Below are 27,436 nucleotides of genomic sequence, written 5' to 3'. Positions count from 1 at the left end.
ATGGGTGGGTGAGCCAGGTTTATGGGTGAGCTGTGATGCTTAGATTATGGATCTGCTTTATATTAATGGTGATGCTGCAACTACTTGCGCTGTTGTCTTATAGTTAAGTCTGCATGCTGCAGCATAGAAGTGTGGAAGTGGCTATTCATACTACTTTCGTAGGAAGGGTAGGGGTAGGGGAAGGGGAGTAGAACAGAGAGATGGATTGAGCAAAGACTGCCTTTGGATTAACAATGTATTCCTTGAGTCTGGGGTCTGGCAACATTTCCCAAGGTCTTATCTACCAGTATTTGTTAGGTTAAGATCCTGCCAGTCACCCACCCACCCAGCAGGAGCCCTTCCAGAATTACCAGAGCTTATAAGATTTTCGTGTTCCAGAACTGTATTGATTTCTTAGTCTCTCACCTAACATGGGGGCAATCACATGTACAAAACTACCTGCTTTCGAGAGAAGACATTTTTCATTTCCCTGCCAAGCAGAGGAGTAGCTTTTTTCAACTGGCTGTATATTGGAATAGGCCACATCTTTATCACCAGGACAATCTGTCTGTCTCTACCCCCCTTCCCAAGGTTAAGTTCCTTTTCACTCACAGCACAGGTACCATGAATGTCACTGGGTGACGAGATTACTTTCCTCTCTTTCCCCCATTAGGCCCCATGACCCTAAGAAATGGCCTTAGATTTTGTTCTGGTCTATCCACCAGACCCAGACCAAGCCATGGCAAGTTTGGAGGCAGGATTCCAGGCTGGGTCTTGCAGCTGGACCAGCTGTGAAGCCAAGATGCCTGAGCCTCAAGGTCAAGGAAGGCTTTGGAGCTGGTGGGACTGTGCCATAGTCACCGAGCTAAGCTGTGAACCTAATTCTCATGTCTTCCCAAAGAGACCAAGATGGTGCAGAGAGGAGGCAATTACTTCCTCCCTTCCCTCGTGTTGGGGGGATGTTTGTGTTTGTCCTTGCTATGCTATTGAAGTAAATATTCCTCTGTAAAAGCTAAATACCAGCTGCTGTGATTAAATGGAACTGGGTGTAGAGGGGACCTCCTCACCAGTATCCATGAGGGATTAAGCCAATGGCAGAGAGACTAGATGCCTTTGTCAAATCCCCTTGAGGGTACTGGAGAACCCTGGGGAAGGGGTGAAATATAAGCTCCTTGGCCTTCAGGCAGTGGGGGCCAGTGTTGTCACTGTTCCATAAATCTTCAGAAGATGGGGGATCTTGTTCCAACATGGAAAGGAAGATGGGCTAGTTTTTGGACATAAGTCTAAGGCACAGATGGTAAGCAACACCTTAAGGAGACACTAACAAATTGCTTGCTCTAACGCAGCATGGCTGTTTTATTTATTTGGTTTTACTTTTTTTAAAGCAATGAATGGGAATGGAAATGAAATGTTTCCAGAGTATGTAAGACAGCGTAAGAATTTTTTTTCAAACTGTCCTAAGCACGGTTTTCATTTGGGGAAATACTCTAAAATGAAAGAAAAAGTAAAAGCTCTCTAGCCTTCCAGGAAAGGCAGACTAGTTCATGCCTTTGTTGGGGTGGGGGGGACCCCCATACTCTGCTCAGAGTTCGCCAGAAAGCCACTGGGCCTCTCCACCTAAATGCAGAAGTGCCCTGAGAAGACTCACTTCCTGGGAAGAAAGGACCCAGGAGAGGAAGGAGGGGTCTTTCTCCCTTCCCCTCCTGCTCCCCTCCCCTCAAGGCTATAGGACAAGTCACTGCACCAGAGAGCAGGTTTAAAATTCCTTCAGCTTTGTCGGGAACCAGCTGCTCAAATCTTGGCAGGGCCTTGGCCCTAGTAACTGACTTGGAAGGAGAGAAGCTGGGATCTCACCACACACCTTGCAGACTGGGGAGGGGAGGAGGCTCCAAAGGGACATGGAAGGAGAAGGATCCCAGTGATAGGTTCAAGTTCAACATTTATCTAGAATACACACAGTATGCAAGGGACGGTGTCAGGTTCAATGTGCCAAAGGAAAACGAAAACCTTTGAATCTGTGGAAGACCCGTTTTCTCTGGAAAAATCAAGTTTTTCTTAATGAAAAGGCCCAAGCCTGAGTTTTCTGACTAGCAGACTCCTTTTTCCCACTTCCCATCTGGCTGCACAAGTTTCTCTAGGCTCCAGTTTCCTCTGTGACAAGCTAAGTCTGTGACCCTCCAGCCAGGCTGGCTTAGCACAAAGAGAGACCAGTCACTGAACTCCTCTGGGCCTCAGTTTCCTAGTCTGGAAAAAAAAGAGATGGAGAGAGTGGATCAAACTGTTTTCCCTCCTGGCCATCCTATCCATTCCCATTTTTTAAAGCCTGCCAGGGGCTGAGAGTACAGTGCTAAGCCCTGGGAAAGATACAAAGCTGAGACAATGAGGCATGGAGTAATCAGGCCCCACTATGTGCCAGACACCATTGTAGGTGCTGGGAGTACAAAGACAAAAATGAAATAGTACCTGCCCTCAAGGAGCTGACATTCTATGGAAGAGAACACGTACCTATATATGTATATACCAAATCAGTATATGGAGTCACCAGCAGTGGAGAAACCACAGCTTCATAGGGAAAGGGGCTCTCGAGCTGAACTTGGAAGGAATCTGAGACACAGCAGCGAGAAGGGACTACAAAGATGGAGAGGGAATAGGAGGGAGGGTGGTGAAGCTAGATCTATGGGGGGCCTTGAATGCCTTGTTTCTCATGAAGGTGGCTCCCCTCTCCTCGGATGGCAGCACACAGCAAAACTAGTCAGTTTGTGGCCGGGAAGGACACTCTGTACTCCTCACCTGAGGCCTGGTGACAGAGGACGGGCAGGACTCGGCCTATTCCTTTCTGCTGCCCCTGTGTTTGATCTCAGGGTTGAGACAGACTAAAGAAACCATTTAGTTCAAGCCATGACTGAAAGAGAATCTCTTTGGCAATGTAAGTGACAAGTGGCCATTGAACTTCTGCACGAAGACTTGTGGTAGGACCCGAAGCTGCACATCTGGATGGCCTGATTGTCAGATACATTTCTGAAAAGTAGCTCCCAAGGATTCAATTCTCATCTATGAAGATGATCCTAAAAATCTACTTATCCAGTCCTAACCATGAAAAGCACACAGTAGGAGATTAATAAATGCTTGTTCCCTCCCCCCTCCTCTTTCAGTTATCCTGTAGATTTCTGAAATTCAAAATGTCCAAAACTGAACTCATTATCTTCCCCCATCTTCCTAACTGCCTTATTACTCTAGAGGGTGCTACCATCCTCCTGGTCTCTCAGGCTTGAAATGTAGGTGTCCTGACTATTTTATCCATCCCACCCCCCATTCCATCAGTGGTCAGACAGTCAAGTCCTTTCACAACACGTTTCAGATACACTACCTTGTCTCCTCTGCTGCTTCTCTCCCTTTCCCTGCCCCCTCCATCTCCCTCTCCCTCCTCTCTCTCCCTCCCTCCCTCTTCTCCCTTTCTTCCCCTCCCTCCTCTCAGTCTCCCCACTCTCTCTCCCTCCTCCTCTCTTTCTCACTCTCTCCCTCTCCAATCCCTGGCTCCCTTCAATCCACCAACACTGGCCTCCTCCCCAGTCTCTGGGCATTTTCCCTGGCTGTCCCACATCTCCCTTCTCTCCTTCCAGCTTCTTACAAGTGTCTCCAGAAGGAAGCCTTTCCCAGCACCCCTTTATGCCAGCGCCCCAGTTCACCCATCTGTAGCTCGTTTGTACACAAGGATTTTCACGTTGTCTCCCCATTGGACTGTGAGGTGTCCAAGGCAAGGACTGTCTTTTTGTCTTTTGTTTCTTTATGTATCCTGAGTGCCTGGCACACAGCGGGTACTTAATAAATACTCATGACTGACTGAACACAATACTCCTGATATGATCTCACCACATCACCTCCTGCTCCGGAACCCTGCTTGTCTTAGTCAAGTCTAAGATTAAATTTGTTTTGGGGCCAAATTACCCCGTTGATTCATACTGAACTTGCCAGCCTCTCTAGGGCTCTGATCTTTTTTCAGATGAACTGCTGCCTGCCCACACGCCTCTCCCACCTTAGACTTGTGAAGCTGACCTTTTGAACCCAAGCAGGAGCCCCTCTACTCCTCCTAGTTCACTTTTGGGCCAACAGCTGCATTTTGGAATGCTAACAACAATCCAGCTTGTGAGTTACCCCGTTCCAGCTGGGGGTACTCTGTAAATTTGATGCCATCTATTCAAACGGCTGATAATAGTGGCCCAAAGCCAAGCCTGGATCCTTGGGGCAAGCCCCTGGGGGCCTTCTCTGAATTCAGTCTCCAAAAGTTGGCGCTGTAAGTGAGCTCAGAAGCCATCTGACACAAGCACATTTCACAGAGAAGGGAACTGAGACGCAGTGGATTAAATAATTGTCACTATTTTGGGTCTGGCCATCCAACAAGCTCTATCTGTGCTACTGCCCAGCCCATATCACTTTCCTTTTTCTCTGTAAGTATAGCTTAAGGGACTCTATAAAATGCTCTGCTGAAAGACGTGAACCCATAGGAGACGACTTTAGCCCTGGGGTGGCTGCTGTTTGGTGAAGCCATGCTCACAGTCACAATCGGACTAAGTGCCTACTGTGTGTCAAGCACTATGCTGAGTGTTGGAAATACAAAAAGTAAAAGACAGTCAGCCCCTGCCCCCAAGGAGCTGACAACCAGATGATGCCTCTTTGGGATCATGGCTTCCTGTTCTAGCTCCTCAGAGATAGTAGAGACCTTAAAGGTAGTACAATCCAGCCCCTTCATTTTACTGTTGAAGAGACAGAGATGAAGAGAAATCATGTGATTTGAGCAAGATTATCTAGGCGGTAAATGGCCAAGCTGAGCTCAGAACACAGATCCAATGGTCCTCCCATTAGGAAGAATTCCCCAAAGGTATTCAATTATGGTTCCACATTCTCGTTTTGCCAGGAAATGAGTCAAGCTCACTCACCTGTCCTCTATACACCTTCCCTTGGTTGGAAGTTTGTCTTTTCACTGTCCTGAGGCACCAGAAGTAACAGACTGATTCCTCGTTTCTCTGAAACACCTGGATGTGGTTCCTCTAGGTCTAGATACTTGAACTCACCAAGGGCTCTTAAGAAACCTACTCCTCTTGGGTTTCAACTCCCTATTAATGATTTTTGCTCTTTCCTTTCCAGTACACATTCTCCTTGGTAGAGAAAACAGAAACCAGAAAAAAGCCCAGTAGTTCTGCCTTCTCTTCTCCATGGATCAGAGTCATTTCATTCTCTTCACCCCATCCAAAGCAGCAGCAGTGGGTTCAATCTCTCCCTTAGGCTGCCTCATTCCCCCTTTTAAAGGGCTCAAACAAAACAGAACCCAACCCTTTTGTCATGCTTAGATCCCTTGCCAAGTGTGGCTCTTTCTGAGTTCCAGATGCTACTCTCAAAGAACCACACCATTGTGTTCATCCTCTAGTATTTGCCCCTGCTTTCATCTCTGGGACCTGTTGCATTTTCTGCTCTATCTCAACTAAGATAGAGAGGCCACTTTCCAACATGCCAGCTTCAGCAATCAGCAATTCCTTGGTACAGTGGACAGTCTTCTGACTTGGGAGTCAAGAGTCTAGGCCAGGGGTGGGCAATCTGCAGCCTCGAGGTCACATGTGGCCCTCTAGGCCTCAAGTGTGGCCCTTTGACTGAAGCCAAACTTCACAGAACAAATTCCCTTAATAAAAGATTGGTAAAACTTGGACTCAGTCACAAGACCACACCCAAGAACCTAGAAGACCATGTGTGGCCTCGAGGCTGCAGGTTCTTCACCCCTGTCTAGGTACAAATGCTCCTCCTGAAGCTTCCTATCCATGATCTTCCTAGGCCTCAGTTCCCTCATCTGTCAAGTCAGAGGTTTGGACTCAATGGTCTCTGCAGCTCTACGGTGATGACACTGGTCAACAACAGCAACTTCCCTTGTTGCTTTCACACCACCAACCTTCATTAAGGCAAGCTGAAAAATGACTAGTGGGAAAAAGCTCCAGAAAACATCCAGATAATTTAAGTTCCATCTCAATAAGGCGCCATCAGTGGGGTGCTAGACTTGGGGGTGACCTGAGTTTAGATCTTGCCTCTTGATTTTATTGACAGTGTGACCACAGGAAAGTCGCCTCTAAATCTGCTTCATGATGGATCAAATAGAGAAATACAGACAGTTCTTTCCATATTTATGAAGACTGAATAAAAATCATGCATGGAAGCAATTTTTAAATTAAGCATTAACTGCCATTACCTTAGTCCACTTTGGTACCAAGCATAGCTAGTTCCTACATCTGAATCCTTTGGGAATACTGCTGTCCCTCTCTACTGATCTTTGCCCAAAATGTTCTGTCCTCCTTCCCTGAGCTAAAGCCTGGCTTTCCTCACATTCGCTTATCTTCCTTATGTCCAACCTAAATCTGTTCCCACCTCACTTAGCTAAGGTTTGACTATTTTTTGTGAATAAAGTATACTTTTCTAAGACCATATCCTAGTCTTAGGGATGTCTAGGTTGTCAGTGTGCTTTAGCTTCTCCAAATCACCTTGCTCATTATCGATATTTTGAACAGTTGTAGTCAGACATCTGAGCCCATGATTTTATTGGTGAATTGGTTTGGTCTTCTAAGAATTACTGGTCTTCTGTGCTACTGTTCTCCTATGGCACAGCTATTTTTTTAGAGTATCTAGACTGGTAAATAGGCACATTTCTCTTTCCTTCCTTTTAAAAGTCCTTTTAAAATTCTAGGCAATGATATTTTACCAGCCATGTAGCAAAGTGGGGTTGTCAATAAGTTCTCTTTCCCATCAAAAATGTTGGTGAATCTTGGATCTGACTCCTTCCCAGTGGTCCAAAGGTATTTCAAGCCAGAATTTCAGATGATTACAGATTTTAGGGAGGGGATGTGTCTGCAGTCTCAGACTTTAACAGCATTTATTTCTTCCTTTCAAAACATTCTTTACTCTTTTTTTTTCTAACTAGCCACTAAAAACGTCAGCAAAACCTTTGACTACATTCTCAATATTCCCTGTAAATGAAGCAAAATATTTAAATGGGTTGCCATAACTAAACCATGCTCTTTTTTTAAACGGTGGCTTAACAATATACACCAAAATCATTCTTTATCAATTCATTCAATAAACTGGCCTGCACTAAGTATTATAGATATTATTTATATGTATTCCAGAGTAGTCAGTAAACCAGCTGGTCAAAACATTTATTCAACACTTACTGTGTGCCAGGGCCTGTTCTAAACATTACTACAAAGAAACACAAAAAAATCACTGTCTGACTTCAGGAAGCACCCATTCTAATAGGGAGATGATATGCAAATAACTACGGACATATAAGATATACACAGTGCAGCTGCATCTCAGAGGGAAGGTATTAGCAGTGTGAAAGTATAGGAAAGGCAAAAGGTGGGATACTGAGTCTCTTAAAAAAATTTTTTTAATTATTTGTTTTTGGTTTTCTACAATCACTTCCATATATCTTAGATTTTTTCCCTCTCTCTCCCCCACTTCCCCGCCCCCCCCTTCCTGAGATGGCATGCAATCTTATATAGGTTCTACACCTACATTCTTATTAAAAACATTTTCACCTTAGTCATGTTGGATAGAAGAATTAAAATTAATGAGAGAAACCAGGAAAGCAAAACAAAACACAAGAGAAAATGGTCTGCTTCACTCTGCAATCAAATTCCATAGTTCTTTTTCTGGATGTGGAAGGGATTTTGCCTCAAGAATCCACTGGGAATTTTTTAGTTTCTTACATTCTGTGAAGTCTACCAGAAAAATTCCTCACACACTGTGGTTGTTGCTGTGTACAAAGTTCTCCTGGTTCTGCTCCTTTCACTCAGTATCAGTTCATATAAGTCCTTCCAGGCCTCTCTGAAGTCTTTCTGTTCATCATTTCTTATAGCACAATAATCCATTACATTTATATACCACAACTTGTTCAGCCATTCCCCAATTGATGGGCATCCCCTTGATTTCCAGTTTTTGGCCACCACAAAGAGAGCTGATATAAATATTTTTGCACATGTGGGACCCTTTGGGATACTGATTCTTGAAGAACAGGGTAGCCAGGAGGTGAAAGTGAGGAGGAAGAGAATTCCCAGCCTGAGGGATATGAACCATGAAAAAGCATGTATTTGGGAGTGTGGTATCAGGAGTAGCCAAGAGTCAGTGTGGCTGGATCGTGATGTTTAGGAAGACTGGAAAGCTGGGAAAGGGTCAGGCTATGAAGTTTTAAATGTCAGAGGATTTTATATTGGATCCTGGAGGTAACAGGGAGCCACTGAAATTTATAGAGTAAGGGAGTGACATGGTCAGACCTGAAATTTAGAACAATCACTTTGGCAGAGGATGGACTGGAGTGGGGACAGACCAGAGGCAGGGAGGTGGTAATGAGAGCCTGTGCTAAGGTGTGGTGGTGTGAGTGGAAAGAAGAGGATATATAAAGATTGGATACGTGGGGTGAGTGTGACTGGAAGTAGAGGATGACACACTAAGCTTATGAGCCTGGGGCACTGGGACAATAGTGGTGTCCATGACAGTAACAGGGAAGTCAGGGAGAAGAGAAGGTTTGGGAGACAAATATTAAGGTCTGTTTTAGGACATGCTGAGTTTATGAGTATGGGACATATCTAGTTCAAGATGGCCAAAGGTCAGCTGATGAAAGACTGGAGAGATAGAACTAGAACTCTCTAACAGGGAGATTAAGACTGGCTAGACACACACGCACACACACACACACACACACACACACACACACACACACACACACACAGTGTGTGTATATATATCTCTATCTAGAGAGAAACCACTATGTATGTGTGTGTATAAATGTAAAGCTACACATGTATGTACGCATAGGAATAATTTGCACAGAAAAGACCACTGAACGCAGGGCAGTTGATGACACCACAATGCTAGAGAGTTTGGAGGGAGAAGAGAAGGTCTAGAACAGGCCCTTGGGAACACACAGTCGGTGGGCATGACAAAGATGAAAATCCAGCAAAGGGGACTGAAGAGGGGCAATTTGAGAGACAGGAGGAGAGCCAGGGCAGCCATGGCCTGTGGAATAAGTGAGGGATGGAGATTCTGGAGGTCCTGGAAAAGACAGAAAATAAGACCAAGGGTACTGTGGTCAAATAAAGGCATTTCAGGGTTCATGAACAAAGAAAGCCTGAAGCTGGAGTCCAGAGACCCGTGATGGAGAGCGAATGTATTCTGTTCTGCCAACATTTCAAATGTTCCAAGGCTTTAGGGAGGAACAGTGAGGGGCCAGAGGCTTCCACTACGAGATCCTGTGTAAGACTCCCTAAACTAGTTCCACCACTCCATTTTGCAGACAAGGAAGGTGAGGTGCCAGTTCAAGGTCACAAAGCTAATGAACAGAAGAATTAGGACCAGAGCCCAGGTCTCCTGATGCCCAGTCCAGGGCACCTTCTGGGGGAAGCTGATTTCCACAACGGTTCTTTGCCTTCTGTCAATTTCAGATTATTCAGAAAGGCCTCCAGAAACCAACAAGGGGGTCGGGATGAAGTTCTGTGGGTTACCACTGCTAGAGTGCCCCTTTTCCTGAACCCCTCAGCCCTCCACTGTCTGTCTAGCCTCTCAAGGTTTACTCAGGGAGATTTAATGGCAAGAATGGCAACTGGATGTCTCAGTGGACAGAGTGCTAGGCCTGGAGTCAAAAAGACCCAAGTTCAAATCTGGCCTCACACTTACTAGCTGTGTGGTCCTGGCAAGTCACTTCACCTCGTTTGACTTAATCCACTGGAGAAGGGCATGGCAAACCGCTTCGGTATCTTTGCCAAGAAAATCCTGTCTGTGAGGTCATGAAATGTGGACACAACTGAACAACGAAAATCTGATAGCATCCTGTAGGTCTGGCATCACAACTAATATATGCCATTTGACAAGGCAACCTCATTTCTAGACAATGATTTTCTTGAAAATTAAAGACAATTTCAGGTTTCCTGAACTCTAAGAAAAGATAACCAAACTTCAGGCTTAACTTCAGGTTGCTGTATCCCCTGTAAACTCATGAGTCATAGCTTTTCTAAGAGTGATGGAGTGAGTGCCAAGGCAGCTTCCTGTGAAAACTCCCTTTATTGACACTTGGTTTATTGCTTGACACTTAATTGGTGAGTTCGGCCCAGAGCAGGGATACGCCCCTGTCTCCCATCAGTCACCTTTGATTTGGGTTGGAATGGACACAGAGAAGCCAGGCCGATGAACGTCTTCTCAGGTGCTGGCTCAGATTTGGATACTGAAACTTGAACTTTAATTAAGGAAATGAAAGCTGCACTGTCTCCGTAAATGATGACATGCCCGACCTGGGAGAAAGAAGTGAGGTCCTCCTTCTGCTGTCTCTCCTCGGACTGCATCTGTGAAGCAAGAGGAGGGGCCCTTGAATAAGTTGTGGTATATCAATGTGATGGAATACTAGTGTGCTATAAGAAGTGGTGAACAGGTGGACTTCAGAAAAACTTGGAAAGAGTTCTATGAACTGATGCTGAGTGGAGTGAGCAGAACTAGGAGAGCATTGTACACAGTAACAACCACAGTGCGATGACTGATTTTGACAGTTAGCCCTTCTTAACAATGCAAGGACCTAAAACAATTCCAAAGGACATATGATGCAAAATGCCATCTACATCCAGAGAAAGAACTATAGAGTTGGAATGCAGAGCAAAGTAGATTATTTTCTTTTTTTGTTTTGTTTTGTTTCTTTCACTCTCATGATTCCTCCCATATATCCTATATCTGATTGCATGCAGTCCTGAGGAGGAGAAAATTTTAAATTTATGGAAGTGAATGTTGAAAATTAAAAATAAATTTAAAAAAAGACAAGGGGATCAGAGAGAAGGCTTCAGAACGCTTTCCATGTGAACTGCTTGGTAGTTCTTTAGTCTAGTATGAGCCAGACTTGCTATTACAGCAGAATGTAAAGAACACAGATAAGCATGTGAGAGAAGTATTTAATACTTAAAATAGATGTTACCAAGCCCCTAAAACAGGAATCACAGGGAAAAAGTTGGGCACGAGGCTGGGGTTCAGAAAGGACAGGAGGGAAGCGAGCTAACTTTGGCCAACTAACCTAGGGTGCCTGACGCTTCCCCAAGTGTCCATGAGGTAAAAGTCAGGAGGCTACAAATACGAGGGGCTCCCAATTCCTCCAGACCCTCATCCAAGATCCACCTTGGCCAGCAGAACGTCACTGGTGCCATGTAGCCCAGTACTGACCTCCTTCCAGTGACCTGGGCAGTTTAAAGCTTTACTGCCCACACACCTGTTACACTGTGACTTTGACTCCTACACAAAAGCGACAAAGCCCCAATAAGGCTTGTGCCAGAACACTGTGCATTTTATAGACTGTCTTCAGGTATGAGTACCTCAAATTTTATCTTAGAAATGGATAAAGGGACATTTTCTACTTTAGGAGAAGCCTGCAGTAATATGGACGGCACCTCCCCAGGACAGGGACTGCTCAGGCAGCCATGCAATAAATCCAGAGAGGTTCCCAAGCCCCTGCTCTCAGGGCTGGGGAGGAGAATGTTCTCTCCTGGGCAGGGCTGATTCTGAGGCTGCATTAGTTCCCACCTCCTGGTGGGAAACTTCCCAACCAAGAAATGGGAAAACTGGGAGCTGGGGGAGAGAAAGGCACTCACTTTGAAGTTTATAAGGAGGAATGACGGGAGGTGTCCTGACTATGGCTGCTATAGCCCTGAGAAAAGGAGCAGAGGGCACAGCAGGAACAAGAAGGGAATGCACAGCCCTGTGACCTCTTGGGCTGACATTTGGGGATTTGCATTTAGGGTTCAAGGGCTTCAAACTGGTGGGTAGGTGGGGGTGATGGGAGTGGTGGGGAATCGAACCAGAAAGGGGGAGCAAGGGGAGGGGCAACAGGTGACAACTCACCAATCTGGCAAAGAATTAGCTGTAAATATCCTGGTTAACCTTTCAAGGTCTTCATTCTTGAAATGTAACTCTTCCAGTAATGTGGCTATAAACTGTGTATACACGGCATTTTTCTGGGAATGCTTTGGCATCGGGATCATCTGGGACAACCTGCAAGCAAAGCACAGAAGGTCTGTGTCTGGACAGTAGGGGAGGCATGGCTGGAACTCCTGAGCTGGGAGGGGGGGCTAGCAGGGGAATGGGTCCCCATTTCTGCCCTGCTTCAATAGCAGGCTTCCAGGTCCCCTTCGCCCTTGGGTAAACTGAGACTGTTAACACCTGTTCTGAGTGTGCTCAATGGGATTTGTGAGGATTACTAAGAAACTTTTCTTCTAAACATCTGTAACACTAATGACGGTGGAGAAAGACTCTCAAGAAAGAAGGGGTGATGGCAGGGTGCCAAAATGAGCTTCTGACTCCAAACCAAGTGCCAAGGAGGAGGGGCTCCAGGAACAGAAAAAAAAGCTCCAGCCCATGGTCTAACTAATGGATCAGCTATTTAATCACTGTAAAGACTGAAGAACAGAAGAACATTGTCTTCATTAGCTTGTGCCAGGTCCCACTGGACAGCAGGCTTCACAAAGCCTTTGCAAATCACATTTCTGGCAAACTTCTCTAGAGCAGACTGGTCTGAGATTTTCCAAATACTGACATGTTTCCTACCAAACCCTTGTAAATGGTTACTTAATTTCAGCCACTGCCACTGGGCACATCAAATATGAATAAGTGAACTTTCAGAAGCTGTGCATCGATGGTGCTGATGGGCAGGCCGAGCACAGTACACACTACACAGGGACCCTGGAAGGGGAAATACCCACATTCTTACTCTTGGCTTTTTCTTGTCTTTCTATGAAATTGCCCTCAGCTGCCCCAGTCAGAAAGCAGGAGCTACAAACTGACATCATGACAAACACAATTTAAATGAAAAGGCACTTGAGCCCTGCTCCCCACCTTCCTACACTCTCTGCCCTTCCACCTACCCCTCCTGCCCCTGCCCTTGTCTTGGCTTTCTGCTCAAGAGACCAGGGAGAGCAGACAGGAGCCACGTTCATCACCAGCTCTGTCTGCAGGGATTCCCCACCTACCAGGCAAGAGTCCCCGACTTGTCAATCACAGATTCCTGTGGGCTCTATTGCCAGGCAGCAGTGGCATCTAAATGCTCAGAGGCATTTTCAAAGGGGAGGATGAAGCTGTGGCTTGGAGACAACTGTCTGCCATTCTTTCTCTACCTCCCCTTCTACACCTTGGTGACAGGTGAGGGCGGGGTGAAGGAAGGATATCAAGGCTTTAGGGAATGAGAAAGTTGCTCTTCTCTACAAAAAGGTCGATGAATCCCTGCCATTTGGGACAACCTTTCCAAAAACTCTAAGTAAACACATGTCATCAAGCACTTACTAAGCACCTACTATGTGCCAGGCACTGACATACAAAGAAAGGCAAAACAACAAAAGTAATCTCTGCTTTCAAGGAGCCCAAAGTCTGATGAGGAGACAATATAAAATAATTATGTACAAACAAGACGTTATATACAAGATAAATGAGACTGGAGGGTTAGTGACTGGTTCACTTGGGTGAGTCAGGGATGGGACTTGGATGTAGCTTTCCCTAGTTCCCAGGCGGGTCCTCTATTAACTATGCCATGTAGCCTCTTAATAAGTAGATAGTATTATAATGCTTTCTATAAAAGCTCCTCTTAGGAAACTAAGAAAAATAAAACCAAAAAATTCAACAAAGGAATGATGTTAAGGAAGTTAATTTTCACAGAAAACTGGTCCTACTGGGCTAAAATGATGACAAAATTCAAATTTAATAGTAACATTCAACATGTGAGAAAATGATACAACATCACTAAATTAGCTTCTAGACTTAATAAATCAACTCTGGACTTAAACATTCAGCCAATTATTATACATAGGAACAGTGTGTAAATTTCCAAAAAAATCCGCTAAAAGTTCTTTCTGCCTGCTGGTGCACTGAGGTTTGCTCCTGGAATATGAGCAATCTGAATCGGCAGCAGGTAAACTCAGGTCAAAGGACAGCCACTTTGGGCGCTGGGCTTTTGTAAGGGCTCAAGTAGAGAGGGCTGACTGTTTCAAAGCTGCCTCAGAGAACCTGAGAACTGCAAATATGGCAAGTGGCCCTATTGCAAGAGGAAGGGCTGATAGGAGAGTTCAGAGGGATGAGGTCTGTAAATGTGCTTGAAGACAGCAACACCAGTGTGAAGTCTGGAGAAAGCTGCATCCAGTCACCAGTCCTTGGCAATTCTATCCCTTGGGAGCCAGGATTTCCAAGTCCTAATTAAGTCCTAATTTCTTAATTAAGGCTGCATAATGTTGACTCCAGAAAAGTTGTTAATCAATGAGATTTCCATTTCCCCCCATCTTCTCTTGTAGTCTTAGTGTTTTAGGTCTTTAAAACAAAGGGCAGGGGTGAAGCCAAGATGTTGGAGCAGAAAGATGGACCTGCTGCAGCTCTCCCCCCATAGCTCATAAAATACCTGTAAAAAATGACCCTAAACAAATTCTACAACAGTAGAAGCCACAAAATGACAGAGTAAAAGAGATTTCCAGCCCAAGACAGCCCAGAAGGCTGACAGGAAAGGTCTATCACACCAGGCTCAGTGTGGAGCACACAGACAGGACTGGAGCAGGCTTCAGGGTGTGGAATCACAGGTAGCAGCTGTGGTTCTCAGATTTCTCAACCCACAAACACCAAAGACAGCTTCAAAAGTCAGTGAGAAAGCCCTTTCACCTGGGTGAGAGAGGAGCTTGGTCAGGCCCCACCCTAAGCCCCGGGGCAGCAACCACTTAAGCAACAGCATCTAGTTTTGGAGTCCTCAGCTTAAAGACCCTGGGGGAATTGAGCAGTTGATCTGGGTCTCAGTCCTGAGTGGAAGTCCTGGGGTGAGGAGGAGCACTGATGTGGTGGAGCTGGTAGAAGCTCTGGAGAAGGAATCTAACTTGAAGATCCTGGCCAGAAAAGAGTGCTTGTGGTTGCTCCCAGACCAGAGTACAGCCCAGGAGAGGAGAAACTCCTCCCCCTTGATTATGCTACCTTGGAGGAACTGAGAACTTACACATCCCTAGAGTATACCCTCAACTTGACAAAGGACTTAAAAATCAAGTCAATGGCTGGGAAAATGCCCAAAACAGGGGAAAAAAAATAAGACTATAGAAAGTTACTTTCTTGGTAAAAAGGTATTTTCTTCCATCCTTTCAGATGAGGAAGAACAACACATACCATCAGAGGAAGATATCAAAGTCAAGGCTTCTACATCCAAAACCTCAAAAAAAAAAAAAATATACAATGGTCTCAGGCCATGGAAGAGGTCAAAATTCGGAAGAGAAATGAGAGCAATGCAAGAAAATCATGAAAAACGAGCCAACAGCTTGCTAAAGAAGACCCAAAACAATGCTGAAGAAAATAACACCTTTAAAAATAGACTAACCCAAATGGCAAAAGAGGTTCAAAAAGCCAATGAGGAGAAGAATGCTTTAAAAAAGCAGAATTAGTCAAATGGAAAAGGAGGTTCAAAAGCTCACTGAAGAAAACAGTTCTTTAAAAATTAGAATGGAGCAGATGGAAGCTAACGACTTTATGAAAAACTAAGAAATGACGAAACAAAACCAAAAGAATGAAAAAATAGAAGACAATGTGAAATATCTCACTGGAAAAACAACTGACCTGGAAAATGGATCCAGGAGAGACAATTTTAAAATTATGGGATTACCTGAAAACCATGATCAAAAAAAGAGACTCGACATCATCTTCCAAGAAATTATCAAGGAAAACTGCCCTGATATTCTAGACCCAGAGGGTAAAATAGAAATGGAAAAAATTCACCAATCACCTCCTGAAAGAAATCCCAAAAGGAAAATTCCTAGGAATATTGTAGCCAAATTCCAGAGTTCCCAGGTCAAGGAGAAAATATTGCAAGCAGCCAGAAAGAAACAATTCAAGTATTGTGGAAATACAATCAGGATAACACAGGATTTAGCAGCTTCTACACTAAGGGATCCAAGGGCTTGGAATATGATATTCCAGAGGTTAAAGGCGATAGGATTAAAACCAAGAATTACCTACCCAGCAAAACTGAGTATAATACTTCAGGGGAAAAAATGGAATTTCAATAAAATAGAGGACTTCCAAGCATTCTTGTTGAAAAGACCAGAGCTGAATAGAAAAATCTGACTTTCAAACACAAGAATCAAGAGAAGCATGAAAAGGTAAACAGGAAGGAGAAGCCTAAAGGAACTCATTAAAGTTGAACTGTTTACATTCCTACATGGAAAGATGTTATTTGTAATTCATGAGACCTTTCTCAGTATTAGGGTAGTTAGAGGAAATATATATGTAGGAATGTATGGTTATATATGTACCTGCATATTATATATATGTGTGTAGGTATGTATATGGTACATGTATATGTGTATACATGTATATATGTGTGTATATATCTATATATGTATGTGTGTGTATATATCTATGTATATCTATGTATATAAATATAGATTATATACACACATACACACATAGAGGGCACAGGGTGAGCTGAATATGAAGGGAGAATACCTAAGAAAATAAAATTTACTGTTGAATGGAATGTACTAGGAGTAAGAGAAAGGGAGAAGTAGAATGTAGCAAATCATCTCAAATACAATGGAGGGGAAGAGAGGGAGATGAAAGGCAATAATTAAGCCTTACTCATAGGATTTGGCTTAAGGAGGGAATAACACACACTCAATTGGATATGGAAATCTATTTTATCTTTCAGAAAGGCAAGGGGGAAGGGGATAGGAGAGGGAAGATAATAGAAGGGGCAGCAAATTGGGGGAAAGGATAATCAGAAGTAAACACTACTGTGGGAGGACAGGTCAAGGGAGAGAATGGAATAAACAAAGGCAGGATAGGACAGAGGGAAATGTGGTTAGTCTTTTACAACATAACTATTATGGAAGTGCTTTGCACCGTTACACATGTATGACCTATATTGAATTGCTTGTTTTCTCAATGAGGTTGAGTGGGGAGGGATGGAGAGAATATAGAACCCAAAGCTTTAAGAATGAATGTTAAAAAATTGTTTTAGCATGCAACTGGAAAATAAACCATACAGGCAATGGAGTATAGAAATTTATTTTGTCCTACAGGAAAACAGAGGGGAAGAGGGGGTGGAAGAAGGGTGGGTAACAGAAGGGAGGACAGATTGGAGGAAGGAGTGCATGCTGTCCTGGGGTGGGGGGAGCAATGGGGAGAAAATTTTGAATTCAAATTCTTGCGGAAGTGAGTGTTAAGAACTGAAAAATAAATAAATGATATATTAAGGGGAAAAAAAAGTGCAAATCACAAGCAGCTCAAGCAATCTCAGCTGTTTAGGAAGCTCCTGTTCAAACCCCACCAGTCCTGAGCTACTTTTTTTATGAGGCTGTATTTGTCTTCACTCCTCAAAACCACATTCTTAGACACAACTAAAGAACTGGGATCATGAACACAGTTTGCAAAATCACCTGGCAGAAAATGGAGAACCCACTCAGAACTATAAAATCAGAAAGTCTCCTTTGCTGGTTCATCATGGATATCACATTCCTCAACTATGGAGGGTCCCTAAGTTTCTGTCTTAGACCCTTTTATTTTTCCCTACACTCTTTTAGTGACTTTATCAGCTCCTATGGAATGAATTATCAGCTCCATACATGTGACTATGTTTCCAGCCCCAAGCTCCTCTAAGCTTTAGTGACATGTCACCAATTGCCTACTGGACGTTTCAAACTAAGTGTTTCAAAGGCACATCAAACTTAACAGACCTCTTTCTCTTTGTCCCCAAATACTTTTTTCTTCCAAACTTCTCTGCCAAAAGCAACATCGTTCTTGCAGTCTCCCAGACTGGTAATGCTGGCATTACCCTCCACTGCGCCGCCTCCCCACCTCCCCCCAATCCCACATGTTCACTCGGTTGCCAAATCTTGTGGTTTCTGACTCCACAGAAGTTCTGGCATCCAGCTTCTCTCTACTCACACAGATACCACAGTGGCTTAGGCCCTACCACGTAGCACCTAGCGATGGCTTCCTAACTGCTTTCCCTGCCCAAGTCTCTTCTCATGCCAGTTCATTCACCACTCTGCTAAAATGATTTTCCTTAAGCCGAGATCTGACCATATCACTCACCTCACTCCCTTACACAACAGACTCCACTGGCTCCCTATTGCTCCAAGATAAAACATACTCTTCCCTATTTAGGTTTTAAAGACTTATACAACCTTGCTCCAACTTATCTTTCCAGTCTCTCTGGACATTTCCTACCGTCCCTTACCTTGTCCTCTGTCAATCATATAACATACTCCACCTCTGATCTCTGGAATTTTGCACTGGTCATCCCCAGGGCACAGAATAGACTTCTTTCCTCACCCTGGCCTCAAAGAAGTCCCCTCTCCCTCAGAGACACAGTATCAGGACCACCTCACACTAAAAGTCTTTCCTGATCTCTCACCTGCTAGTGCCACTTCTCTGAACCTACCTTGTATTTAACTACCTTGCATTTATTCATTTCATATTTTCTCTGTATATACTTACGTATGTCTTTGCTGTCTCTTTCCACCCTACTCCTTGAAAATAGAGATTGTTTCATTCACTGAATTTGTGTTCTCAGGGACTACTGTGGTACACGGCCCCTAGTCAGTACTTACTAGATGTGAGTCCAACCTCCTACTTGACTTACTTACTGCCATATTCATTCTAATCACTTGTGTTCTTGGAGAGTCAAGGAGTATGTTTGTACATTTTCTCACTAATGAATAAAACTGTAACTTCTCTCTCAATAAACCAGCTCAGAATCCCCATTTTAGTTTGTAAAATATTACTTTTTTAGTAAACCATAGAAACCTCTTTCTCATAAGCAATTTCTCTCTCCCTCCTCATCTGTACTTCTCAGGATCCTTCAAAGCTCCACACAAATGTCATCTTCTGAAGGAAGCCTTTCCTAGTCCGCCCTCGGCATCACCCCCAGCTCCCAAAGCCTTTTCCTTCCAGGTCCTCTGTGTGTATCTTGTATGAACCTATTTATTTACATGCTGTCTTCCTTATCAGGATATAACGTCCTTAAGGGATCTTTATATAGTTCTTTAAGGTCCATAAGGTGCTTCACAAATATCACATTTATCCTCCCAACAATTCTGAGAGGCAAGTGCTATTATTATCCTCATTCTAGAGATGAGGAAACTGAGACAGAAAGCAGGTAAGTGACTGACTTGCCCAGGGTCACAAAGGTAGAGTGTCTGAGGCCAAATATGAACCCAGGTCTTTCTGACTCTAGGTCCCGCACTGTGCACTATGGTGCCACCTAGCTGCCTACTGTTTCCCACAATGCCTAGCACATAGTGCTTGTTAATTATGTATCAAATCTCTTAGGCTTATCTTATTGGCATACAATTTGTCAAAAAGGTAACCAAAAATAACAAATTATTTACAATGACAAAGCTTCAAGAAAGATCACAGCCACAGGCACCTTTGACCATCACAACTCTTCTCACTTCTATGACACAGTCCCGCCATTCAGTTATCTCAAGATACCAAATGAAGTCTCTCTTCAAGAATTATCTTCATTCTTTATTCAAAATAAAGATTAAAACATTTCTCTACAGAGGAAAAGGACTATTTTCTTTTTTCTGTATCTCTCTCCAGACTAGAACAGGAAAATAGGATCTTCAAGATGATTCCTTAAAGACTGGCAGTTAAAGTCACTTTAAGATCTGATAACTTCTCTTAAAGCTATAGTACTGACAGCCTCCATTATAGAGGCTACTAAAGGCAGTGTTATTCACTCTTATTAAACAAAAATTCAATCCTTCTTAGTCCCTTATACTATTTGGTGCTTATTCCTCAGAAAAGGTGTCATCTTTACTGAACTTCCACAAAGTCATGTCTATAAAAAGTAGCTACTTAGGTGTACATGACAAAAGCAAACTGGAAAGAGGTTCGCAAAATTCAATTAATCCAATCTGATCTGGCCAGGGTAGAGGGACTGCCACGGCATTTATCAAAATGCAGGTGAAAACACAGTGCTCAATTTCTTACAAAGTAAAAGCCTGGCTTTTTGTTCTGTTTTGAGCTTTGAAATGAGAGTATGTATATGTTCCAAAATACGTTTTATGTGTGTTTATGCATATTCCCAGTGAACTTTTAAAAATCTTTTTCATCCTGAATTACTCCTTATCTGATATCATACTAATCATCTGTGTACACCACAGATTCCCTATCTCCTATCCACTCCCTCCCCCTGGACCAACAGAACAGAGGCTTCTTAAGGGCAAGAACTGGTTTTAAGTTTTGTCTTTGCATCCTCAGCCCCTCGTACACGTAGGCACTTAATGTACGTTTGTTGGATTAAATTGTTCCTGTGCCTATTTTAATGGGGGACAGTCCTTTAAAGGACAAAGAAAGTGGCTTCACTATGAATTTGGTGCATGTGCCTACACACATTTAGACATTTACTAAATTTTCCCTCCTATACCTGCACTCTTGTTGGTGTAGGAATCACCTAGAGGAGTACTTCCTCCACCAATGGTCAGCATACACTCTGCAATGTATAGTTGTGAGGGTTGCTTCGGCCCCGAGAGGTTCTGTGACTTGCTCACAAAGGCCTGACCAAAATACAGGCCACACTCTTTTCCACCGTGCTCTGCTTATGCACCAGTACACGTTCAGTGGCTATTTAGGGAGTGTCTAAAATGCTGGCCTGAGACTTAACATCCAAAAGCACTTTATCCAGGTAGCATTTAGTATTGACTTCTTTCAAGGTGCAGGAATTCACTGTTCTTAATGAATACCTAGCCTCAGCTCACGGAGGCAGGATTCTGACAGCCCAGGCTGCAGAACTCTAAAGGCCCTGCGTGGCTATGGTCCAGCAGCCCCAGAGTATGGTGAGTGTCTCTCATGTTCTCTGGGGCACAGATATATGAAAAAGGGCTGGAAGTGCTGAAATACAACACAGAATTTCAGGTTGAACAGACATGCTAAGATTCCCCCATCTACCACAATTACTTGCAAGTCACAGGATAAATGTATATGTGTGTTCGTCCGTCGTTGCTGAAGACCATGCCATCAGAGAAATGATGACATGACTTGCACTTGACTTTGTTTTGAGTGAGGGAAGGCTGTGTAGGTCACCAGCCTCACTTCTCCTCCAGAGCTATCTGAATCCAGTGACCAGATGTTCATCAGGATGACTGGAGGTGATCCAGGATGAGGCAACTGTGGTCAAGTGACTTACTCAGGGTCACACAGCTAGTGAGGGTCAAGTGTCTGAGGTGAGATTTGAACTCAGGTCCTCCTGACTCCTGCACTGGTGCTCTATCCACTGCACCACCTAGCTGCCCCCCACAGGATAAATGATTCAGAGTTGGAAGAGACCTCTGAGGGCATCTTGTCCACTCCTCTTCTTTTCCAGCTGAGGAAACTGAGCCTCAGAGAAGGGATTGGAAGCCTGGGCCTTGAGGCCATCTTTCCCGATTTCTCCACTTGCTGATTTAGACATACAAAGTCCTCCAACTCCAAATTGCACAGCTCTCTTTTTCAATGCATCAAACTGTCATGAAATGAGTACACAAGCTGGCCTCCTTAACCAATCAATGGAAGTGTTTTATACGGGCAGGGAAGACCAGCTTTGGTACTTCCTACCTGGATGATCTTGGTCACACTTCCTGGGTGCCTGTTTACGTGTGTGTGTGTGTGTGTGTGTGTGTGTGTGTGTGTGTGTGTGTTTTAGTTTATAACCTATAAAAGAAGGGTTTGTACCAGATCTCTAGAGGGTTCTTCAAGCCCTCAAACCCTACAGCTTCTCCCCTGTTAGCGTGCTGTTTGCTACTGACCCCTGGCCCGGTTGCCTGTTGGATTCTGAGATTCCATTTTCTTGTTTGCCTGCTGCTCTCCCACATGTCCAGGACTGAGGCTACAGGGCCATTTGCATTGACCCTGGCCAGCAGCGATCTGGGGTAATGACTCTTCACCAACTCTATGAAGATCTAATACACTTCTCACTTCTCAACCTGTAGAGGGAAGCCTGGAGCAGTGACCAGGGACTTGGGCGGTTGCTTCCTCCCTGAGGCTAACATGGTCATATTTTATTCAATTTAAATAAATTCAAACACTGACCGAACATGTCAGTGCCTGGCTCCACCCTATAAGGCAAACACAAATGAGACCTGGTCCCCACTCTCCAGGAGCATTCAATCTTATTAGAGCGATAAGACTAGAACACAAAAATGCATACTATAAATTAACATTTTAGTGTAATACGTTACACTAAGTGTAATAGAAAGTGTCTAAGTATAGAAAAGAGATACAAAGCTCTGTACGAGTCCAGAGAAGGGAAGCATGTGTTCTTCTGCATGGAAGGAGGAAGGCTGCAAGGAAGAAACAGTATTTGAGTTGGGCTTTGAAGGAGGAGAAGGATTTTAACGGGCAGAAGCAGGGAAGAAGAAGAAGAGGGCATTCATTCCATCTACACAGGCCACAGCAGGAGGATGCAGCTTGATTGGTCTGGAGCATTGTGCCTAGCAGTAGTAGTAGTAGTAGTAGTAGTAGTAGTAGTAGTAGTAGTAGCAGGAGAGAGGGATGAGAAGGCCAGCCAGGGCTGGGTTCTAGAGAACTCTGACTACTGAGATCAGGAGGATAAATCTACTGGGTAGCTGAGGGTGAAGGTTCTGGAGTGTCAAAGGAATGTGTTCAGATCTCCGAATAAGAAGCTAAATCTGGCAAAGCTGTATAAGAGACTGGAGAAGGGAAGAGAGTGGAGATAGTCGGGAGGTAGTATAGGGAAGAGGTATGGAAGGCTTGATTTATGTGGAGACCATATGAATTATAAAAGAAGGCACAGCTAGATGGATAGAACTTAGTAACTTAGTGGATGTAGGGAGGAGAAGAAAGAATCCAATATGACACCAAGGCTTTAAGTACAGAGGACTAGGAAGACAGTAGTGGTACTGACAGAAATAGGGAAGAGGTTTTGGAGGAGACATGAGTTGGTTGAGTTTTAGACTTGGTGAATTTGAGGTGCTATTCGGATTTACATGTGGAACTATCCATCAGGCAGCTGCTACAGTAGATCCTAAGTATGGGAAAGAGGACAGGTGAAACAGATTTGGAAGTGATCCACGGAGAGGAGATAGTTTAAAGGAGTGTAGACAAAGTCAAGGACAGGGTCTGAAGGGAAGGAATCACTCAAGAGACTAAGGGGAGCCCAGAAAGGTAGGAGATCTGGAAGAAGAGAGGGCCACAAACGTCTGAGACTAGCATGTTTAAAGGAGGAGGAGGAGGAGGAAGACGAGGTGGTCAGTAGGATGAAAACTGCCCTAAGAGGAATGGACCTTACTGAACTTTGTAGTTTGTCACAGCAGTGAGGGATGGTCAGGGTTAAGGAACACAGGGAACACAGACAACCCCACACTAACTAGTATGAGCCATACAGATAGTTTGGGGTGCTCCCTCTCACTGTCTCCATGAGTTCTTAATTTGACCTGGGTTAGGGAAATGAAGTTTCATGTGTAGCTGAAACTAAGCTCCCAGCTCTATCTAGGCAGCTGACTAATGCTAGCTGGTTGACAGAGGTCAGGAGATGAGCAGTTTTAGGGTGGGGTAGACAGGGAACTGGAGCCTCTCAGAAAAGCAGTCTTAATTGGGTCAGGTAAGGCTAAACAAAAAGGTTAGTAAAAGCACTTTTAGTCAAGGGTTTCGCTCACAGATACTCATCAGTCACTCTGGCTGCTTCCATCCATGTGTCTCCCTTCCTTCTTTGGGGAAAGAAGGCAGGTCTAATTAGCTTGTATCAAGTGGGGACTTACATTTCTTACTTAAAGAAGGCAGCTAGAGAGCTGGATTTGGAGTCAGTAGAAATTCAGATTCAAATTCTGATTCAGATACTAACAGTGTTGTCACAAGAAAGCCTGTAATAGTGCAGAGGCTCAGTTTTCTCTCTGTAAAATGGGTATAATAGTTGTCCCCAAATGCCTCATCCTGGGTCACCTCCAGTCATCCTGATGAATATCTGGTCACTAGATTCAGATGGCTCTGGAGGAGAAGTGAGGCTGGTGACCTGCACAGCCCTCCCTCACTCAAAACAAAGTCAAGTGCAAATCACGTTATCACTTCTCTGATGGCGTAGTCTTCTTTGGCAACAAAGGATGAACACATATAATAGATGTACTGCCTACCTCAGAGCGTTGTTGTAAGGAAAGTATGACTTTCTCTTATTGAAGCTTCAAAGGTATTGTGTGTGTGTAAGTGTGAATATATATTGATTGCTTTTTCTCCCACACTGTCCTTTAAACCTATTATTCTAAGTGTATTCTGTCTCTTACTCTAAACCATGACTATTGACTTGGATAAAGGAATGACTGTTGTCACTCTAGAAATCACTGCTGCCCAGGTACTTCAGTAAGACTAGGTAATTAGAGATTAGAGGCAGCTGGCTCCTAGTGGATAGACAGCCAGTCACAAAGATGTGGGTTCCAATTCCACATCAGCTACTTTTGCATGACCATGATCCTTCACCTCACAGTATCAGATTCCTCACCTGTAAGAAGGGGCTAATACTAGTTGGGCTGTTGTGAAAATCAAATGAGAGAACACATGGAAAATGCTTTGTAAACCCTGAAGCACTATATAAATGTTTATTCACATCACAGAAAAATTCTTCTTCTTAGCATATCAGACAGTCCTGGGGTGAATCTCCCTCCTTCGATCGTCTTTTCTCACTGGTGTTTTGTGGACTGTTGCAGAAGTGGAGGAGCACGGTGTGAAGCCTGGTGATTTATCAGTTAGTTGGGGTTTGTCTGTTTGTTTTTTGTTACAAGAAGACTTGCTGGTATGGAAAGCCAGAGAGAGAGAGAGAGAGAGAGAGAGAGAGAGAGAGAGAGAGAGAGAGAGAGAGAGAGAGAGAACATCCGAAAATGACCAAGGATGTTTTCAATGAGTTAGCAGAGGATGAGCTTTAGAGCCTAACGCTTTTTGTTTAACTGCAGAAAGCAGTTAAGAGACGATACGTTCTAGACCTTTGCCCGTCTGTATAAATGCACGTAGATGAAATCACAGGTCCAGTATCTCCTTCCCAACCATACCCCCAAATGAACAAGCCATCATCCTAGGTGAGAGAGATAAAGAGACAAAAGCAAAACAGTCCCTGTCCTCAAGAAGCTTCCAGTCCACTCTATGGATAAGGAAATATGAGGTGATCTCAAGGGACAGAGCCCACTACCAACCAGGGGAGAAGGAAAGCCTTTGAGTAAGAGATAGAACCTGGGCCGAGACTAACAAAGATACTTAGGGGAGATGTAACTACATTATGGGCTTCAGACAAGTCTGATTATCTCAGGGACTTACCCTAAAGTCCCTGCTTTCCTTAAATCTGCCTCCTAAGAGGTTTTAGCTGTAAAACTAGAAAGCATAACTTGTTAACAACTTCTCCACTTCAAGGTCAAGCTGCTGCTCTCTGAAGCATGCTTCAGGGGCTGGGACAACGGCTCAGCTCTGGCTTTGCCATCAATAACAATGAGGATCAAACAAATTCACAGGCAGCACTGGCTCAAATCCTCTTTTACTTAAAGGTAACATACAATATCTGATTTTTAGTTCACTCTCTATTTTATACAGAACGCTGGTTATAACCTAATCAGCAAAAAATCTGAGGGTGAGGAGTACATAACCCCAGCAGATTTTTGTATATTAACCCAGTTCCTCCAAGTGCTTTTTTTTTTTTTTTTAACATGAGCAAATCCAAAACCTCTAAATGACAGCTCAGCACAAGCAATCTGGGCTAGGCCGGGTCAGAGCAGCCCTGCACAGGAAATGCTGAAGAACACTTTTTATGAAAAGCCCCAAAGTGAAAATGGTTCACAGGTCAATCACATCCAGGAAAGGAAATCTGAGCAGGAAGATTCATCTTCACTGAAAACTCCAAGGCCTCAAACCTCCAATCTAAAGACAGTCCAGCTGCTTCCCCTGGCCAGGGCCTTACCATATGGTAAGTGGCATAACAAAAAAGAGAAAAGCCAAGTGTCAAACTGCATCTTCATGATAAGGCCTTATTAGCTGACTACTCCACATATGCTCCACATCAAAAGAACGAATGCCAGTCAGGCTAGAACAAGTACCCTCAATTTGTTATTACAGAGCTATCAAACAACATCTGGTTACCAGGAGTCAGAAAAGTTTCAAATGAAGAGAATGACAACAGTAAAAAAGAAGGCCTTCATTTAAAGCAGGCATTTCTTAGGTCCAAGAACTTCAGGGCTCCGAAAACTGACTTGAGCCTTGCAGCTCAGGTTAATGGTTGACTGACTTGTTGACAAAGAAAGCAAGAGAGAAGTAGAATTTGGGAATTCTGTGATCAAGCTCCTTAAATACTGCAAAACAGTGGAATACATTATCTGGATGATCTCTTCTCTAGTGTTAGTGGAGGAAATGTGCAAAAATCCCATCTCTTTAAACTGGATAGGAGAAATCACTTTATTCTCTCCAGCTCTGAAGGCTGACTGGGGTAGTTAAATCTTTCAAGAGAATGGGAGTCCCAAGCGATGAACAGAATGGAGTTAGGGTGCTGCTAGACACTCTGGCTGATCCTATGAGGGGGGAGGCCAGGCCCTCACTGCAGGTGTCTTTCGGGCTTAGTGCTAAAGGAAGGGAGAGGAAGTGAAAGGCCACACCATTTTCCATCCTCTCAGATCATAGAAATTGCTGGGTTCACTGAGAGTTCTACCAATAATCACAGTCAAAAAAAAGAGACAGAGGCATAGATTGCCAAAAGATAAAGTTCAGTTTCATACATTTAACAAACACCTTCCAGAAGAAGTGAGAGTGAAGAGAGGGATGCCAGGAACTTCATTACATTAAACAGGACATATTAAGTGCTTGCAACATGTAACACTGGGCTTGGACATAACTGAAAGTCAGCAGATATAGTCACTGCCTTCCTTCCATAGGTTTGGAATCTAATAAAAGTACCAGCTTTCGGGGGAGGGGGAGGACCCTACCATCTTTGGCATTCAACTAGGGCTGGGAAGGTGAGTGATGAAATGTCAGCCACCTGGTTCTCCAAAGATCTGAGTTCTTATTCTTCTCCCTTCCCCTCCCTGAATTCCTCCAGGCCACTTAGCTGAGCTGGGTGATCCTCTCTTATTCTAAGGGTCAAAGGTGGAGCATCTGAGGGCTGAGCCAACTCTAGGTCATGCTGGGCTGTGTCCTCTCACACTCTGGTTCTACTCTGGATCACATTCATTTCGGCACATCTTATCTCCTTTACTTGAGAGCAAACAATGAATGAATTGAAGCCTCTTGCTTAGATCCTTGCCACAACGTGCAGTCCTCGGCATTTTCATTTGAAATACAGACTGGACCTGTGGTTTCATTTGTATAGGGGACTACAGATGCGAGTCAGCACCTTCTCAGCCCTTTGCAGTCTTAGGGAGCTGTCTGGCATTGACAGATGATGGGACTCTGCCAGGGTCACACAACCAGGATGAATCAGAAG

The 27,436-nt window shown here is 44.0% G+C and overlaps 1 protein-coding gene across 3 annotated transcripts in view; it reads right to left on the bottom strand.

The window, feature by feature from the left end:
• The window catches only part of RPAP2 (RNA polymerase II associated protein 2), an 87,988-nt gene that overhangs the window by 2,286 nt on the left and 58,266 nt on the right, over nucleotides 1-27,436 (bottom strand). Inside the window, exons 12-13 of one of the 3 annotated variants that reach the window (XM_072649076.1) lie at nucleotides 11,884-12,033; nucleotides 10,053-10,349 (exon numbers count right to left, since the gene is read on the bottom strand). The exons of 1 other annotated variant lie outside the window; for it this stretch is intronic. In XM_072649076.1, the coding sequence (XP_072505177.1) occupies nucleotide 10,349; nucleotides 11,884-12,033 (151 nt within the window). In that variant the 3' untranslated portion in view covers nucleotides 10,053-10,348. Of the gene's footprint in view, nucleotides 1-10,052; nucleotides 10,350-11,883; nucleotides 12,034-27,436 lie in introns of those variants that run through there. One more of the 3 variants, XM_072649075.1, reaches the window with a different exon arrangement.

This window comes from Notamacropus eugenii, chromosome 2 (assembly GCF_028372415.1).
Source record: "Notamacropus eugenii isolate mMacEug1 chromosome 2, mMacEug1.pri_v2, whole genome shotgun sequence".
NCBI classification, from domain to species: Eukaryota; Metazoa; Chordata; class Mammalia; order Diprotodontia; family Macropodidae; genus Notamacropus; species Notamacropus eugenii.
Note: the sequence above shows the minus strand (reverse complement) of the source record. Positions and strands in the feature narration are given on the sequence as shown.